Below are 17459 nucleotides of genomic sequence, written 5' to 3' on the forward strand. Positions count from 1 at the left end.
TCTTTGATTTATGTCTGGCTTTCTTTGGAATTAATTCCTCCTGCCTCGATATGCCTCTGCACACACACTGATAAACTCATTGTTACTTAGTGAAAGCCTTATCCAATGGACTTCCAAACACTTCCAAAGTGTTTCTCCTTACTGAAACTGTGATACTTCAACATAGTGAGGATGACTTGCACAATTTATATCATTTACCCTTGTCGTCTTTGCTATAAACTGTCCTAACAGTTCCCTTTTTTTTTTTTTTTTTTTTTTTTTTTTTTTTTTTTTTTTTGGTAAATCACAGTGACCAAATGAGGCATAGGAGATGTTCATCAGGAATTTGGGTGGTGTCCAATTTGAGAGGCATTCAACAAACACATGGGGGTAATTGCCCAGCTCAGCGTACATATTTTGTACATAGTTTAGAATGCTGATTTTTTTATTTGCTGGAAGTCTTCTTTGGGAATAAAAGGCAGGGCAATATAAGTCTGAGGGTATTTTTACTTGAGAAGAGTTAGGAATTCTTCACTATAGATTATGTGTCAGGAAGTCATCTCTTAGATTTGAGTTTAGTAAAGCAAACTTCCACCTTTTATGGGGGACTGGTACAGGCTAAATGATGGGTTCCAGTGAAGTAGGTGTAGCCCAGTGAGTGGCTTGGTTTATGGGCAATAACTGTGGAACAGTAACTCAAGCTCTGACTAAAAATGACTGTGTAGGTAAAGTGGATGGAAAGACAAGCTGCTGCTCTGGCACTGTTGGGCCAGGAAGCAATAAAACCTTAATTCTGTGCCCCAGCCTCCACCACACTGAACAGGGTACTGTGAGCTGTCACAAGGGCTTCTCACTGTACAGGAACACAAGAGCAGACTGGTTATAAAGTCCTTTTGTCCTTGTAGCCAGCAGAATTGCTGTAGCAGGGCACCTGCAGCCCCCCTGTTTCCTGCTGCCATCACAGGATGTCAGTGTGACACCGCACTGGACATCAGATGGGGTGAGCAAAAGAGAGGCTGTGCAAGGAGCCTACAGTGGTTCCTCCTCTTTTCTCCTGGTGTTCCTCACGGCTTGCCAGGATCTCTCATTGTGCACATCACAGATTCACAGAACTGCTTGGCTTGGAAGGGACCCCAAAGATGATCTGGTTCCAATCCCCCTGTTGTGGGCAGGGACACTTTTCACTAGACCAGGTGGCTCAGAGCCCCATTCAAGCTGACCTTGAACAATTTCAGGGATGAGGCAGCCACAGCTCCTCTGGGCAACCTATGCCAAGGCCTCAGCACCCTCACAGGGAAGATTTTTTTCCCAAATATCCAATCTAAACCTAGTCTGTGTCAGTTTGAAGCCATTCCCCCTTGTCCTGTCACACCACACCCTTGTAACAAGTCTCTCTCCATCTTCCTGGTAGGCTCCCTTCATGTACTGGCAGGCCACAATATTAGATCCCCCAAATTCTCTTTTCCAGGATGAAGAAACCCAATTCCATCAGATTTCCTCACAGGAGAGGAGCTCTATCCCTCTGATCATCTTGATGGCCTCCTCTGGGCAGCAGTAAACCACAGTAGAAGTTCAAGCTCAAGCACAGCCTTGAGATTAGAATGCAGATATACACTAAATTAATTCTTTTTCCATCTCTTCTGTGTTTGAAACACTCAAATTGTGCTAAAGTCAAGTGAATTGCACAAGCAGAAATGAGAGAAACCTTTAAATCAGACTCTCCCCAGCAACACTCCCTGCACATGAAGTTAATGAATGTGAGTAAAAGACAACTTCAATACAGATTTAAGGAGGAGATTCTGCAATGTTTTGGGGGGGTTGGGGGGTTTTTTTGTGTTTTTGTTTTGGTTTCAGGTTTTTGTTATTGTTGGTTTTGGTTTTTGTTTGTTTTTTGTTTTTTTTTTTTTTGGTGGAATTTAAATTGCATTCCTCTTTGTAGCAAAAAGTAACAAGACAATTGTAAGGTGGATTTAGTTACTCTGGGAATATGAACAGTAGACAAAATTAAAAAGGAGATAAATAAAATTTAAAAGTTTTTCTCTGAAAGTTAGCAAACTGAACTGCAAATCCAAGACTCTGATACAGGGGGAAAAGAGGGACTAAGTATTTTGAACCATTTTGGATGGCAGGTGGGTGGAATTGAGGTAGGAAAAACACCTGTGACAATGTTCAGCCATTAGTCACTTAGGAACCATGACTGCTGCATTCCAAAGGGATTGCAACAGCAGCTGCTGCTGCTTTGCTGTGGTGAAGGTGAGACTGGCAGGTGCCAGTTTGGGATGTAGGCCAGGCTTAGAGAGGCTCTGGTGGCTCGGCAGCACCACTGTGGGCGTGCCTGCAGAGGCCAAGGAGGTGGTTACAGCCAGGACAGAAAAAGTGCTCTGGGACTTAATTACGTGTGTGTGAGCAGCGAGGAAGAAGAAAGGAAACAGCCAAATGCCAGTGGGAGCAATGTGTAACATCTGAGGCAATCACTGTAAGTACCCAGCGCCTGAACTTAAGAACTGGTCGATGCGGTTTGTCACTAGGGCCCTGTGTGAAGACCGGGCAACATCAGAGGCTTGTGGCTCTTATGGTTTCCAAGGAATATGAATTAAGGAAAAGAGAAAAAGACCAACTGAAGTAGCTCTGGACAGCAATCAAACTCCATTTGAGGTGATTCCCGGAAGAAGCTTTGGCAGCCTGAACATCCTGGAAACTTCCAAGGGAAGGAAGAACCGCTGAATTATAATGTAAGTGGGGATGTGCTGTGCCAGGTGTGCTGCTGCCTGCTGGGAAAAGCTTGGGATAGGGCTGGCATGACTGTCATATTTTGGTCTTTGTAATAGGAAAGCAACATTTCTCAAAAAGGTACAAAGCCTGTCTTGTAAAATCAACCTTAGAAACAGCTGCTGGAGCTTAACTTTTGCTGTTTCAGTTGGGTTTTCTTTCTCTGTAACTTAAAATTCAGACTAATTTATTTTTAAGTCTATACTGAGTGATAAAACATGATCAGTGGGGTTGCAGAATCTTAAGCAGATAATCCTCTTCAAAACTACATAATTTTATTACTCATACTCTTTTACAAAGTGATGGTACAACACCAAAAAAAAATATATTCAGAAACTCAAAAAGAAATAGTCATGGTTGTTAAAATAGACAGGCCTAAAGTTTTTGCTGACAAAAAGTACTCAAGGTTATCAGTTTGTGAGTTCTTTTTGATATAAAACTTTTGGGAAATACTAATATATGGAGCTAACTTAACAGGTAAACAGATACTTGTTTCTAGTGGGAGCTTGTAATTTTATTTGTCAGAGGGTATTGGAGATAATATTAGACCAAAAAAAAAACCCTCTGAAACCAACCCACAGCTATTGGACAAACCCAGAAGTGACATTAACCAACTTGGAAGTTAAGTCATCAGGAAATGCTCCTTTTTCCTTCAGACAGCTTTTACGTCCCACCACGCTCCCCATTTCCTCATCCTTAAAGATAACTTATTCATGGCACACCTATTATCTCTGTAGGAAGTTCTTCTTCTCTTGGGATTCAAGAGCATGCATTTCCTCTGAGTAAATAATTTTGGTATCTCCTCCCATAATTACACCCACGTTGAGTAGGAACTCTGGCATTAGACAGACATATATTATAGGAACCAGTTAATTCGTTTGACAACTTTACAGGTATTAATAACAACTGCTAAGTACCTCTCCCTTCTCTCAAATTTTCAGCTGACAGCTCGAAAAGATTGCTGGGTTTTTCCTTTTTATGATTGATGTGACTTGGACATCCTTGAAGAGCAAAGTAGAAGTTGTATGCAATTCTAATAAGCTGAGGGAATGGCAGGTGAGTTCTGCAAGTCATTTGCTTCCCTTCAGCAGATATTTACTCAGGGCTGTTTCCTCAGGATTCATGCCCTGTAGGTATCTGCTCAGATTTCTTATCTGAAGGTAATTTTATATTGTCATTTGTTCTTGCACTTCGTTTTCAAAGTTTTAATGTTGTTATTATTAAGACTTGGTTGAGAATAATTTTTGAGTTAAATAGAGGATATTGGGACATGGAGGAGCAAAGAAATTTTAATTACTTGAAAAGGCACCATTTTTTAAATGCTTTGTAAGATATGTGCTATGCTTGGTATTAACAAAATTTGTGTAATCCATTCTAATGAAGCTGTGAGCATGGAACCTATAGATGGGAATTCAAAAATACATAAAAATCCTACCACAGGAAAATAGCAATTGAGAGCATCTCTGCTTTTTCAAGTTTAAAATTAAGATGATTCTTGAGCTGGGCAATTGCAAAGCAGGGTTCTTTCTCATTTAATGCTGGAAAAAACATTTACAAATCAGCTTTGCAGGGCAAGCAGCAGCTAACTGCAGTTTGCTGTTGTCCCATACATTCATGGTAAAAATTCTCCTTTTCAGCCTATCAGTACTTTCTCACATTACCTCTTTGTGGTCCTTAACTACCAGGAAAAAAAAATCTTCCTTGAATTTAATTAGAACACTTTTTTGCAAAATTAGTTTTACCTCGTCTTCAAGGATTAAATTGTAGTTTAATATGCAGATATATTGTTTCAGATCTGACTTAGTATTTCACTGATAAGCTCTGTGGTATAGACCTAGAAGCTTGTTTGAAGATCCCTACAATAATATTGCATAGGCATTAATCCCTCCTTTCCATTCTATTCCTTTTGTTGTTATTATTGTTTTCTTTTGATTTCCCTTTAAAATGGTGGTGCTCTTGTGTCCCCATCCTGTCCCCACTCCCCCACCCTCAGCCTCATTGCACTTATGATATTTTAATAAAAATTACTTGGAAGAGCCTTCACCAAGATACTTGCCCTGAGCATTTGTCAAAACTTGGAACACAGTGCTCCAGGTGTATTTTGTAGAGTCTCCCAGGGCAGATATAAACACAGAAGGAGCTTCCCAGCATTCCCAAAGACAGCATAGCTGCTCAGGTTTGAGCCTGGCAAGAAAACAGGGAAGGAAAAACAATCTTGCAAGGAATATCATATTCATATTTGCTTGCCAACAAGGCAGTTTAGCATTTGAGGTGTCAGGAGCCACTTTATGGGTTTTAAACCACAGACCATAATAACAGCATATGTGCAGGAGGACACAATATCAGAGAACTCCAAGCACACTGCAAGAAATTCTTCTATGACATGAAATTACTGCCTGCTAGAACAGGAGCTCCAGTGGTCCAGCTGGAGTTTGAACAGAGCTGGATTCAGACAGATGGACTGATCTGTCAAAAGCATGCCCTCAAATACCTCTTGTTCATCCATATAAGACAGATGATCTCTCACTATGCATTTTTCCTTGCATCTAGCCCAAATGGCATCAGGATCTAAGCAGGAAAAGTAAGATGTCTTAATTGCCATTCCTGTGACCCTAAAAATATGTATGTTGAAAACACAGAGGGGCTACAGGATGCTTTCTTTGATGCTGTTTGTGAAATGACACCAATTTGATCCTGTAAATTTCTTTTTAAGTCAAGTGGTAAGAGAGCATCCAAACCTGTATAGGAAGTACATAAGTGCTCTGTATGAGGGCTCTTTAACAAAACCCAAGGAAATATTTCCATTATTGACCAATAGACTTAATTTAATGGGGCATCTGCTTTTTAGTTGTACTTCCTCCCACAAAAGGTAATTGCTCTTAGTAACGTCACCCTGCCACTAAACAGCAAATGACCTCATGCCAGCTGCTTCTGCATGACTTTTCTTGTGTTTTATAGACCTGACCCCAACGCACATCAGCTGGCAGCCATCAGTGAATGCAGCCAACCACCACACTGACAGATATGCCAACACCGAGCTGACCGTGAGGCGAGGACAGCCCTTCAATATCACCCTGTACTTCAACAGGCCGAGGCAGAATGGGGAGAGCCTGGGGTTTGTCACTGAAATAGGTAACACTCCCATAGCTGATCCATGTTCTCAGAGAGCTGTAATCTTTACTCCTTGGAGTTCTCTCCTTATTTTATTTAGACATATGATTTTTCTATCTGTATTTTTAATGCTTCCCGTACCCCAATGTGCTCAATTCCAAGTGTGAGGTTAATGTTTGTCACAGACATATTTTATGAAAAATCCTTTTGTTAGGATCTTTTCTCCTGAGAAGCTGGGAACGTTCAGCTTCTTCATGTTTTGCTGCTTTGGAATCGTTTACCCAGCATGTGAAATTGTTTTTACTTGATGACCAATGACAGCCACCTTTGTCGAGGCTGTGAGCAGTCACAAGATTTTATTATTATTCCATTCTTTGCTAGCCTTCTAATGAAATCCTTTCTTCTATTCTATTAGTATAGTTTTAATATGTAATTTTAAAAATATTATATATATCATAAAATAATAAATCAGCCTTCTGAAACATGGAGTCAAGATTCTCATCTCTTCCCTCATCCTGGCACCCCTGCAAACACCACCACAAATGGTGAAACCACGCTCTGGGATGGAAACCAGCGACTCCTTCTCTCTGGCAGGGCCATCCCCCTCGGAGTCCCATCGCACCAGGGCAGCATTTGGCCTCTCTGAGGCGGGGGGCAGCGGCTGGAGTGCTGCCCAGGGACCCAGTGACTCTGCAGCCATGAACTTCACCATTTCCAGCCCGCCCAACGCCGTCATCGGGCGCTACAACCTCACCCTCCGCGTCACCGCAGGCAACAAGATCTTCTCCAGATACCTGGGCCAGTTTGTGCTACTCTTCAACCCCTGGTGCCCAGGTAGGTGCCAATGCCTTTGCTCTTGGGCACAGCTGACCTTGTTGCTCTCCTGCCTGCACAGAGCTGCTCCCTCAGGCTGTCTCTCTTTGGGTCACCAGAGGCTGCAATCTCAGCTCTGTGCTCAGAGGCCTGGTTTCACTGCATTAAAAATCTGCTGCCACCCCCTTTGTACCCCAACACAATGTGCTATATGGGGCTGTATCACAGGCTGTTTCACTGCTGCCACCCCCTTTGTACCCCAATACAATGTGCTATATGGGGTTGTATCACAGGCTCTTCAGAACTAAGCAGATCACTTTTTCTGGAGACAAGGCCTTCTCTGGGCAAATTCTTCTAGTGCATCACTGCCCTCTGGTAAAGAATTTCTTCCTAACAGCTAATCTGAATCTCTCCCTTTTTAGGTTATAACAGCACCCCCTTGTCCTAGCACTCTCAGCCCATGTAAAGTATTGCTCTCCCTCCTTTTTATAAGCCCTTTAGGTGCTGGAAGGCCACAATGAGCTTTCCCTGGGGCCTTGCCTTCCCCAGGATGAACACCCCCAGCTCTCCCAGCCTGGCTCCAGAGCTCAGAGCAGCTCTGTGGCCTCCTCTGGAGGCTCCAATAGCTCCACATCTCCCTTGTGCAGAGAAGCCCAGAACTGGATGCAGTGTCCCAGGTGGTGTCTCACAAAGCTAAGGGGGAGAATGCCCTCTCTCAGCCTGCTGCCCACCCCTGTTGGTGCAGCCCAGGATGTGGTTGGCATTCTGGGCCACAACCGCACACTGCTGGCTCCTGTCCAATTCCCATGCTCTTCTTTTGGGTTGAAAATGGACACCTCTTGTTGCTCCAGCTTTTGTTTTCCACACTTCTCCTGCAATATGTTGAGGCTGCAAATTTCTAACCTCATATTTTGCAACTATGCAATAGTCTAGAAACCTGGATTAGCCTGAAAACGTGACATCCTGGTGCTAAGAGAGCTCTTAGCCATCCCAGTGAGTAAAGAGCTATGAGAGAAAAGTAGCCACAATCATCCACTATTTTTTTTCCATGACCATATGTTAGTCAAGAGCCACTAAGAAATGCGTCAATAGCCAAGATGAAAAAAGCTGCTAATTAGCTCAGCAAGTCCTGGAAGACAGAAATAATTACACAAATATGTTCAGGAAATTCAGACCATCTCTGCACAGTCCTGAGGGAAAAAACCTCCCCAGAAACCTCTGAAAAATAATTTGTGTGTGAGTTGTAATTGATGGAAACCACACTGCAGGGACAGCAATATGTGACAGCTCCTGAGCTGGAACACCAGCGTGGCTGTGGTACACAAGAGACCAAACTCTTCTCAGATGAAAACAGACAAATTAAGCTGTGCCCATTGCAATTTCAAACTAATGATTTTGTGGAAGAGTCCTCCAGATTTACCAGATGATGCACTGGCTACTGACAGATAAAAGGGAGTATCCTTAATGCTGAATGAAGGATGCTGCTGAATAAGTTCTACAGAGTGCAATAGCTCCCTGGTCCTGAAAAACAGGAACAGATTCAGTTTGAGGGTAGGTTACCACTATTGTAAGTGTCATAGCAGAAGGGAAATGGGAAATTTATTTTCTTGGCAAAGGATAAATGGCAAATCTGGTCTGTAGATATGGTTCCAGGTGGGAGATTAGTCCTTGAGCTGACGAATACAGAAATTAATTCATTAACTGTGATATATAATAAAGAACTACTTATAAGAAAACAGGACTAGAGATGAAAGAAAAATACTGGATTGAAGCACAGTTACTACAGAGTAGATCCTTAAGTGTAATCTGAAAAAAACACTCAGATGAAATAGCTCATCACTGACTTTGGCATAATGACATTAAACATAAGCATTGTCCATGATCAGATGGGCTGGGACAACACACAGAAATAACTGGCTGACCTTAGTCAGCGGAGAAGGTGAGAAGAAATAAGATATTATATTAGGAAATAAAAGACCATGCCTCTAGGGAGAAATAACAATGATTTCAGTGACAGACTTATCACCTGGAAATCATGAAGAATGTGAAAGCCCTTGTTAATCAAAGAACAAAAAAGTGAACACAGTGAACACATTTCAACAAAGTGAAATGGCCCTGAAAAAGGAAAATGCAATCTTCAGCTGTATAAGAGAAAATAGTTATACAGATTTTAATGTTAATGCCATTGGATGAGATGACAAGAATTAAACCATGTTCAGTGAAGGGTTACTAGGATAAATTAATACAAGAAAAATTTTCTGGACCAAAAAAAAAAAAAATTTAGTTTAGTAGGCTATAAAGGTTTATTGAGAGCACATAAACCTTAGGAAAAAAATGTTCTTCAAGTGATTATACAAGGACATTTAGATTGCTCAGAATAATTAAATCACAGAGCTAGAAGGATCTTAGAAAGTCATCTAGTCCCACACCAGGTCTCTAAGAGAGGTTCAGTTCAGCACTTAGGTCATTCCTGAGAGGTCTTAATTCCTTCTCAATGACCAGCCATTAGGGAAGCTCCAGCACCTCCCCTGGCAATTCCCTCCAATAAAGCACAAGCCTTTCTATTAGATCTTTATCTTATTAACTAACCAAATCTTTCTTGCCTTGACTTCAGTATATAATTTCTCATCCTACGTATGATAGACACCAAGAAGAGATTTTATTTCCCCCTGCCCCATCCTCTTCCCAAGAATTTCTGGAATTAATTACAATGTTTGCCCCATTCCTTGCCCCCATTTATTTCCTACCTTAAATAATTCTGAGTTAATTCATACTTCAGATTTTCAGGAATGCTGAGCATTCTTAGTGCTCCTCCCACTTTTCCCAACTGGTCCACACCTTGAGGTGCAGCACCTGAAACTGGACACAGGTCTCCATGTCCATGCTACCCCAAAACTTCAGGAATCAACAGTGATGATAATATTTTTAAAAAGTGTGGACAGCAACCAGAGAAATAGATTTCTATCACATTATAAAATTTTTAAAATAAACTGCAATTTCTTTATTTGCAGGAAGGGAAGGATGGGAAGTTCCTATAGGAAGGTAAAGAAGTTGATTCAATAAAATAGAAAAGCTGATCTTTTTGTATGTATTTCCTGCAATCCTGAATCTTTCAGAAAATATCTTTAAACATTATGGAATTAAAAGCAGAGCTAAGCAGATATTGCTACCTAAAGAGTAACCAAAACAACCTAAACCTCTGTGGAAACCAATACTTTCACAGCAGCTAAATATTGTGCCATAAACTTGGAAAAACAATGAACTCCAAGTGAATGGCTGAGCAGATTATCCTAATAATATTTCTGATAGGACTTTGGATCAGGCAAGCAAAGGTCTTCATTTAGAAATCTTAAAACAAGACAAATACATCTGGAAAAAAGAGAAAAATGTTATCTGTGTCATTCTTTCCAAATCTTTTTCAATCTGTTCTGCTTCTAACTACCCTCAGAAGACAGAAAAATGTGATGAGCTAGCCTGGACTTTTGTCTATCTTCCTCACAAAAACACAATGTGCAGACAGGGGACATTTAGATAATACACAAGGCTACACTAAAAGTAAGGGAAAAAAGTTAAGTAATATAATATGGATCCTTCTTTCACCCCCCACACCTTCCCTGGCCATATATAATAGCAGACATTATCACTGAACTGCACCTCTTCATGGAGCTGTAACAATTCTATTTTTCAAATAGAAGTTTCCTCCTTGCTAAATCAGGACAGAAATGTTTCTGAAAAGTTGCTGGTATTCTCAGTTTTAAGCCGTCCCAACTTGGTTTTCAGGTGATGATGTCTACATGTCCAATGAAAACGAGAGACAAGAATATGTTCTAAATGAAAATGGAATAATCTTTGTGGGCAATGCAAGGTACATTGAAGCAAGAGGGTGGTATTATGGACAGGTAAGTCACAAAGAATTTGTTTGGACTCTCATTCTGTCTCCAACAGCATTTATCTTATCATTATTTGCTGTTTATTTAATAACTGCACCAACCTGGGTGGCCTTACTTGTGGTTTGCTCACAGTGTGCCCCACTGTCCCTATCACCTTTGGGGTGGGATGTCTCAGAAGGGAGGAACTGCAATAAAATCTCCTTTAATTCTGCTTGTGAAACCATCCATTTTCTTAAAAATATATCTTATCTGATCACAGTTTCAAGACCTCCTAAACATCTGTCTCACCATGCTTGATCTGAGCCTGTACTACCGTCAGGACCCAGCCATGGACGTGTCCCGAAGAGGAGATCCGAAATACTTGGGCAGAGTCATCAGTTCTATGGTAAGGAATGGAAAACTTAACCCCAGCCCCACAGGAGTGAGCAGAAAGCACCACTGAGGCTCAGCCATGAGCAGTAAATGAGCTAGATACAGTGCAGTGCAGACAATTCACTTTGTGCATTCTGCCCACTGATAGATCAATGGAAATGACAATGACAATGGAGTTCTCCTGGGGAAGTGGCAAGGGAGTTTCCACTCTCATGAGAACCCCTCCAGGTGGGATGGCAGCGTGGTGATCCTCAAGAAATGGCGCCAGGACAATTACAGACCTGTCCAGTACGGCCAGTGCTGGGTTTTTGCAGGTGTCATGTGCACAGGTAAGCTGTCAGGATACAGGGCTGGGCTGAAATGTTGGGACCTCTGCTTTTATCAAAACTACAAAGCAATAATTTCCACAAAAGGAACAACACTGTGAAGACCATTAAAGCTGAAGAATCACAAATTATTTAGACACTTTGTTTCTCAGATATTTGTGATCATTGAAGCTTGTAATTTGTAATTTGTAATCTCAAAGCTGCGTGGGTTCTGTTGCATTTCTTGCTCGTTTGTTTTTTTATAAAATGTATTTCAGTTTTGAGGTGCTTGGGGATTCCAACTCGTTTGGTTTCAAATTTTAACTCTGCCCATGACGTGGATAGAAACCTGAGTATCGATAAGTACTATGACAGCTCTGGAAGGAGTCTTAATATCAGCAAGGATTCCACATGGTAAATATAATTTCTTCCATCTCATCAACAACAATAGAGAGAATCTAGGAGACCTAAAAACACTAGTAGTTCAAAAGCAACTGAGTGGGCAAAATGTAATACAACCATCTAAATTAATACTGCAGACATCCATTTGGAAAACAAACAAACAACATACTTCATTATTTTCTCCCTCCCTGCCCTGAGGTCTATACCTCAAAAGCAGACAGTAAATCTGTCCTTTGAAAGAGGTACTGTAACTTGACACTCTGTGTCTCAGTTTAGAGTTTAGAAATTTTTTTAAAAAAATTCACTACTTGTCTCCAGTTGGAAGTTTGCATGACGACTCTATATCATTGTTCTTTTTAGACATTGTTCTTTGTCTCCAGGGATTATCATGTCTGGAATGAAAGCTGGTTCGTTCGCCCAGACCTGGGAAGGGCATACAATGGGTGGCAGGTTTTAGATGCAACTCCACAAGAACAAAGCAGAGGTAACAGCCTGAGCTCGCAGCCTGACCTAAGAGTCCTTCTCCAAACTGAGCACAACTAATAAAGTTTAACCTTTTTTTTCTTTTTTTTTTTCACATTTTAGGAATTTTTCAGTGTGGCCCTGCATCTGTCTTAGCCATCAAAGAGGGTGAAGTCAACCTGGATTATGACACCTTGTTTGTGTACTCAGAGGTGAACGCCGACTGCAACAGATGGATTGTGTACAATGATGGAAGCAAGAAAAGAGTTTATTGTGATACTGAAATCATTGGCAGGTCCATCAGCACCAAAGCTGTGGGCAGCAATGGCCGTGTGGATGTCACTGCTAACTACAAATACCCAGAAGGTAGAGGAATTAGCACAAATTATCTCCTTTTATTGCCTACTGAATCCTTGGTGCTGGGGAATGGATAACCTGCTTGCTTTAAACATCTCTCCCCTGCCTTCAGAAAATATTTCTGCCAGTGTGCTCAGATTACATTTTTAATACAATGGGTGTTATATTTCTGGGTTTGTGCATTCAGTAGCTTCCTTATTAAGGGACAATACAAAATATACTTTAGTCCCGTCCACAGAAGTGTAAAATTTAATGCATACACAAAACAGGGCTATAAAATACATTTTACTACCCAAGGCAAACAAACCCTCAGGATTTCACTCCTCAGTGTTTTAGTGCAACCATGTTTAATACAGAGGCTGGCTGCCATCAGATCAGCAGAGTATCACTTAGCACATTACTGCATGTTCTGACCAGAGAAAAGAAATCTCACTTCTAAACAAATACAAGTGCATCATATTTCATTTTAGTGATTTATTCACCTTGTCATGGTATATCCCCTGTGAAAAACCTGAGTGGAGTTTAATGAAGATACAGCGAGATTTTAGGTATTGCATATTTCTGAGTGATGCTGATACCCTATATTGGTCTGAAAACCTTTACAGAGAGGAAGTGCATTTGCAAAAAAAGTACAATTTTACTTGGTTCTCTGCTTCCACCAGGTTCTTCTGAGGAAAGACGAGTCTATAGAAAGGCCTTGAGTAAGATATTGGGAATAAATGTCACAGAAGGACACACAGACTCTCCTGGGGGAAGATCTTCAGAGACAATGAGGAACCCTGGCATTGCTGGGAAATTCAAGCTGGCTGAACCTCCAGTTTTTGGCAAGGACATTAACCTGGTCCTGGTCCTCAACAACCTCTCCTCCGACCGCAAGAGCATCAGGGTGGACATGAGTGCCTCCACCATCCTCTACACAAGGAGAGCAGTGGCAGAGATCCTGAAGGCAGCCACTGCTGTGGAGCTTGGTCCTAAACAAGGTAACTTTTAATGTCCTTAAGGAGCCAATTCAGCTCTGCTCCCAGCCACAGGAAGGCAACTAGAAAGAAGCATCCATGTCATACCTGTATTATGGGTATTTTTACATTATTTTTTTTCCTCTGAAATTTTTCACTAGTTCAAGCATTAAGTAGAATGTCTCATGAAATGTTACATAGGAAGCTACAGTTATGTTATAGCTCCAGAATCAGCACTATGCGTGTGTGTGTCATGGTTTCTATATGTATATATATGTGGATGTGTGTGTGTGTGCTGATTATTACATAGGAACACATCTTACTCTAAACAAGTGAAAAAAGGCTGATGTGTGCCTTCTGACACCCAACAGGCAACACACGAAAAGAGATCAACTAGGAAAAAGTTTAAAAGTTACAGTGAAACTCTGTCTCTCTTTTGAAGAGTAAAGACTATTGGAATTATTATAGAGATCTTTTTCATCCCCAGGAGCTACAAAGATAAACATTTTTCCCATACACAGCAGAAAAGTTGTAGGACTACAATGAGCAGCTGACCAGGTCACTTGAAAAGGATCTCTGTGAAACTTGACCCAAACTTTCTTCTCGACTGAGGTAAAATAAAAAGGTTATAAGGAGGGAATAGATTAAAATAGTTATACCTCTAATAATAAGAAATACAAAGGGTCAGGAATCCAGTGAAATGCAGATAAGCAGACTCCCTCAGTTTCAGGCCAATGTCCTCTATTCAAAAGTGTAAGGGTCAAATGAGTTAAAGTAGGCAAGGATCACCAGCAGAGGGAAATACACAATCAGTCTCACAAGAAGGAAATATAAACAAACTCCACTGCCATCTTTTTTCTCTTCAGTAATGAACAAAACCCCTCACTGTAACTCTTTTCTCTTTAGCTTGCTTTGGAAATGTAATGGTTCCTAAATATATCTCTGAATTCTAGGGAAGCATATCCGGGTAAAGATCCCTTATACTCATTATGGAAAATATCTGACCACTGACAAAAGGATCCAAGTGACTGCTTTGTGTGAAGTCATGCGCTCACAGGGGCTGAAGCTGCTGGTGGAGAAGACAATCATTTTAGAGGACACAAACATCATCATTAAGGTGAACAATTTTCTCCCTGATGTTCTAAAAAGATGCTAAAAGGTCTTTCTGGAGCTCAGATCTTAAGATGAGAATCTGGAGATAAATTTATTACATTTAGGCTGCCATTTCAGATGTTGTTCCAAAATTCTGCCTGCTTGAATTGCATGAAAATGAATGCAAGGACATGAGAGGCCAGTTCTGAACCTTGGCCTGAATCTGCCTTTTTTTTCAGAACAGCTCTGTTACCTTCTTTTTTCCCATTCACAAGCCACTGCCTTATGTTCCACAGTCCTTGTTTTCATTCCATGTATTGGCAAGTGCTTGTATTGTCCTTGAAGAACATTGCCAAAATTCAGATTTAAACCCTTAGTTCTAACCAGTGCTAGAGCCAGTTCATATTGTTTTAGCACTTTAATCCTAATCAATGATGTGCCAAAAAAAAAGAAAAAAAGCCACTCAGCAAACAAAAAATCAGACAGGTTTCATGGGACACATCTGTTTAGAGCCAGGGCTCTATTTCACTGAAATGATGCACAAAAAATTGCAGACAACTGGACAACCTTATGGAGCTAAGCCACATCCAGCTTCAAAGTCAAGAAAAGATAATGTTTGTTATATCCAGCTTCAAACATGAGGAAAGATAATGTTTGTCACATCCAGCTTCAAACATGAAGAAAGATAATGTTTGTCACATCCAGCTTCAAACTTAGGGAAAGATAATGTTTGCCAGCTAAATGCCACTTGCAGCTCCACTGAATCCTGACTCCAGGGAGCAGAAACATAAGCCAGGGAGTGACCAGAAAGGTGTTTTGTGCCTCAGGTGCCCCGGAGGGTTGTGGTGAACAGAGCTGTGTCCCTGGAGATCTCCTACGCCAACCCCCTCCCAGAGCCCGTCAGCCGCTGCGTGCTGTTCGTCACCCTCATGAACCAGCAGGTCAAGATCAAGTAAGTGCAACCTGCAGCAATCCCTCACTGCACCACCAACAGCACATCTGACTTCTCACACAGAAGGAAAAAAACACACTTGGCTTGTCTTTTTTATATTTTCTACTTCTGAAAACAAAAGTGACACCATACGATTCTTTCATCGTGTGGTGATTCCTTAATCGTGTGGAGTTTCTTCCACACAGAGCCTCCTTAATAACTCAAACCCGCTAACGTTCTTTTTTCCTGGGAAAGCAAATGCACCTGTCAAATTCTTTTGTCTCTCTGCAGCTTATTCTAGAGTTTGGCGTTCTGTTTTTATTTTCGTATACAATACCCTGATACTACAAAGATAATTAGGCTAAAGCAAACAAGTCAGACACTCCCCTTGGTTCAGCCCAAACAGAAAGTTGCTCTGTTCTCCTTTAAAGCAAGAAAAAACTTGCCTTTTCAAAACATAAAAGCAATTTGTTATTTTTATTATTTTCTTTTCCTCTGGACTCTGCTGCTTTATGGATCAGCTCAGTGTTGAGCAATAGTTTGTATTTCCTAAAGCTTCTTTTATTGTAAAACAGCCTGACTTGCTTTGCCTGTGGAACTATTTGGACTTAATAATCCATAAAAAAAAAAGGAAAATATTGTTCCAGTAAAAGAGTAAACCAATTTAGGCCAAAAGTAGATACAAGCCAAAACACAATGGCCATTAGAAAAATCATTATTGCCAAAATGGATATGAGCCAAGCAGGCATTGGACAGAGCACTGACCTTTGACATCAAAGATTTTCTATTCTGAGTTTGTGCTGACTATCCAAATTTGCATCCAGCCCTAAGATGAAACTGTGGCATTGCACCTCTCTTTTCCATAATTCCACTTAAGAATAAAGGAAGATGGTTCTGTCCTTTCTCATTTCTTAGTCTACACAAAGCCTCAAACCCTAAGTAATTCTCAAAACACAAGGCTGGGTCTCAAGTAAATGCAGTTCTGTTTCTTGGGAATCTCATAAAAGACAATGCAAGCCTGAACTAAATTTCTTTTTTTCTTTTTCCTATTCTTTTTTTTTTTTTCAGTTTGGCACGACTGGCACCGAGGGAGAGATCAAAAATATTTTTTGAGTTCACACCTCGGAGGGTTGGGCCCTTACAGCTGCAAGTAGACTTCTCTTGTGACAAATTTTCACATGTTAAGGGATTTGTAACAATTGCAGTAGCCCCTGCATAATGTGATGGAATCAGCCTTCCATTTCAGCATTAACACAGCAAGACACTCTCCTCTGTATAGGGACAGGGGTGACAGAAAGGAACTTTGCACAAAAATTGATGACCTCTTACATTGCAATAGAATCAAGTCTGCTTTCATGGTGCTTAACTATTTAGTCTCCAATTGTATTTCTCTTCCCTCCCACCCCCTGACAAAAGAAAAAAATTCAGCCCCTTCTTTATAGAAATAGTTTCACTATTTTCAAATCTCATTCTGTTAAGCTCCCAGTTTTGACTCTTCCCTCAAATAATTAATACAATCTCCTTATGACCACATTCTAATTGTCAGCAATAAATAAAAAATCATTCTCAACTGTATTGTTTTGTAATGATTTATACATTCTATGGGGGTATTACAAGAAATCACAAGACTGAGGAAAAGGGATTTTTTTTTCTTCATTTCACAAGCCACTAACCTAGAATAATGGAACATTTCCTCCATTGTTCACCTAATATCTGATATGTATTTTTGACACCTACAGTTCCATGAATGGGGAGGAAAAAAGCCTAAGGAGAATGGGAAAAGTGATGCTTGGCAGTATTTGTGTAGCCTGTGGGCACAGGCCTGTCACAGAGTGGAGAACTCATGTACATATTCAAAACAGTAACTTAATTCTTATGCAGCTGACAGAGTCCCAGGCTCCACAAAGCAATAAGGTTTTGCAATAGCGTGGCAGCCCAGCAGCTCAGGGTGAATTACTCCTCTTGCCCACCAGTGTAAGGTCATGAGGACAAGGAACACATCTGGCTTCAAACCCTCCCT

The 17459-nt window shown here is 40.9% G+C and overlaps 1 protein-coding gene across 1 annotated transcript; it reads left to right on the forward strand.

The window, feature by feature from the left end:
- The first annotated feature begins 3797 nt into the window (after positions 1-3797).
- Positions 3798-16658, forward strand: LOC102074234 (protein-glutamine gamma-glutamyltransferase 6). The gene is made up of 13 exons (XM_005491283.2): positions 3798-3804; positions 5707-5880; positions 6454-6693; positions 10453-10571; positions 10822-10947; positions 11083-11263; positions 11518-11653; positions 12022-12125; positions 12227-12469; positions 13123-13440; positions 14370-14533; positions 15336-15460; positions 16508-16658. The coding sequence occupies exons 1-13, from the start codon at positions 3798-3800 to the stop codon at positions 16656-16658; spliced, it is 2088 nt and encodes a 695-aa protein (XP_005491340.1).
- The last annotated feature ends 801 nt before the right edge of the window (positions 16659-17459 follow it).

This window comes from Zonotrichia albicollis, chromosome 17, assembly GCF_047830755.1.
Source record: "Zonotrichia albicollis isolate bZonAlb1 chromosome 17, bZonAlb1.hap1, whole genome shotgun sequence".
NCBI lineage: Eukaryota > Metazoa > Chordata > Aves > Passeriformes > Passerellidae > Zonotrichia > Zonotrichia albicollis.

Bases quoted from the DNA above. Each gene is read 5' to 3' on its own strand.
- LOC102074234 (XM_005491283.2), top strand. The intron at 5,881-6,453 runs GTAACACTCCCA...TCTCTCTGGCAG, and splicing joins GGGGTTTGTCACTGAAATAG to GGCCATCCCCCTCGGAGTCC. The intron at 12,126-12,226 runs GTAACAGCCTGA...TTCACATTTTAG, and splicing joins TCCACAAGAACAAAGCAGAG to GAATTTTTCAGTGTGGCCCT.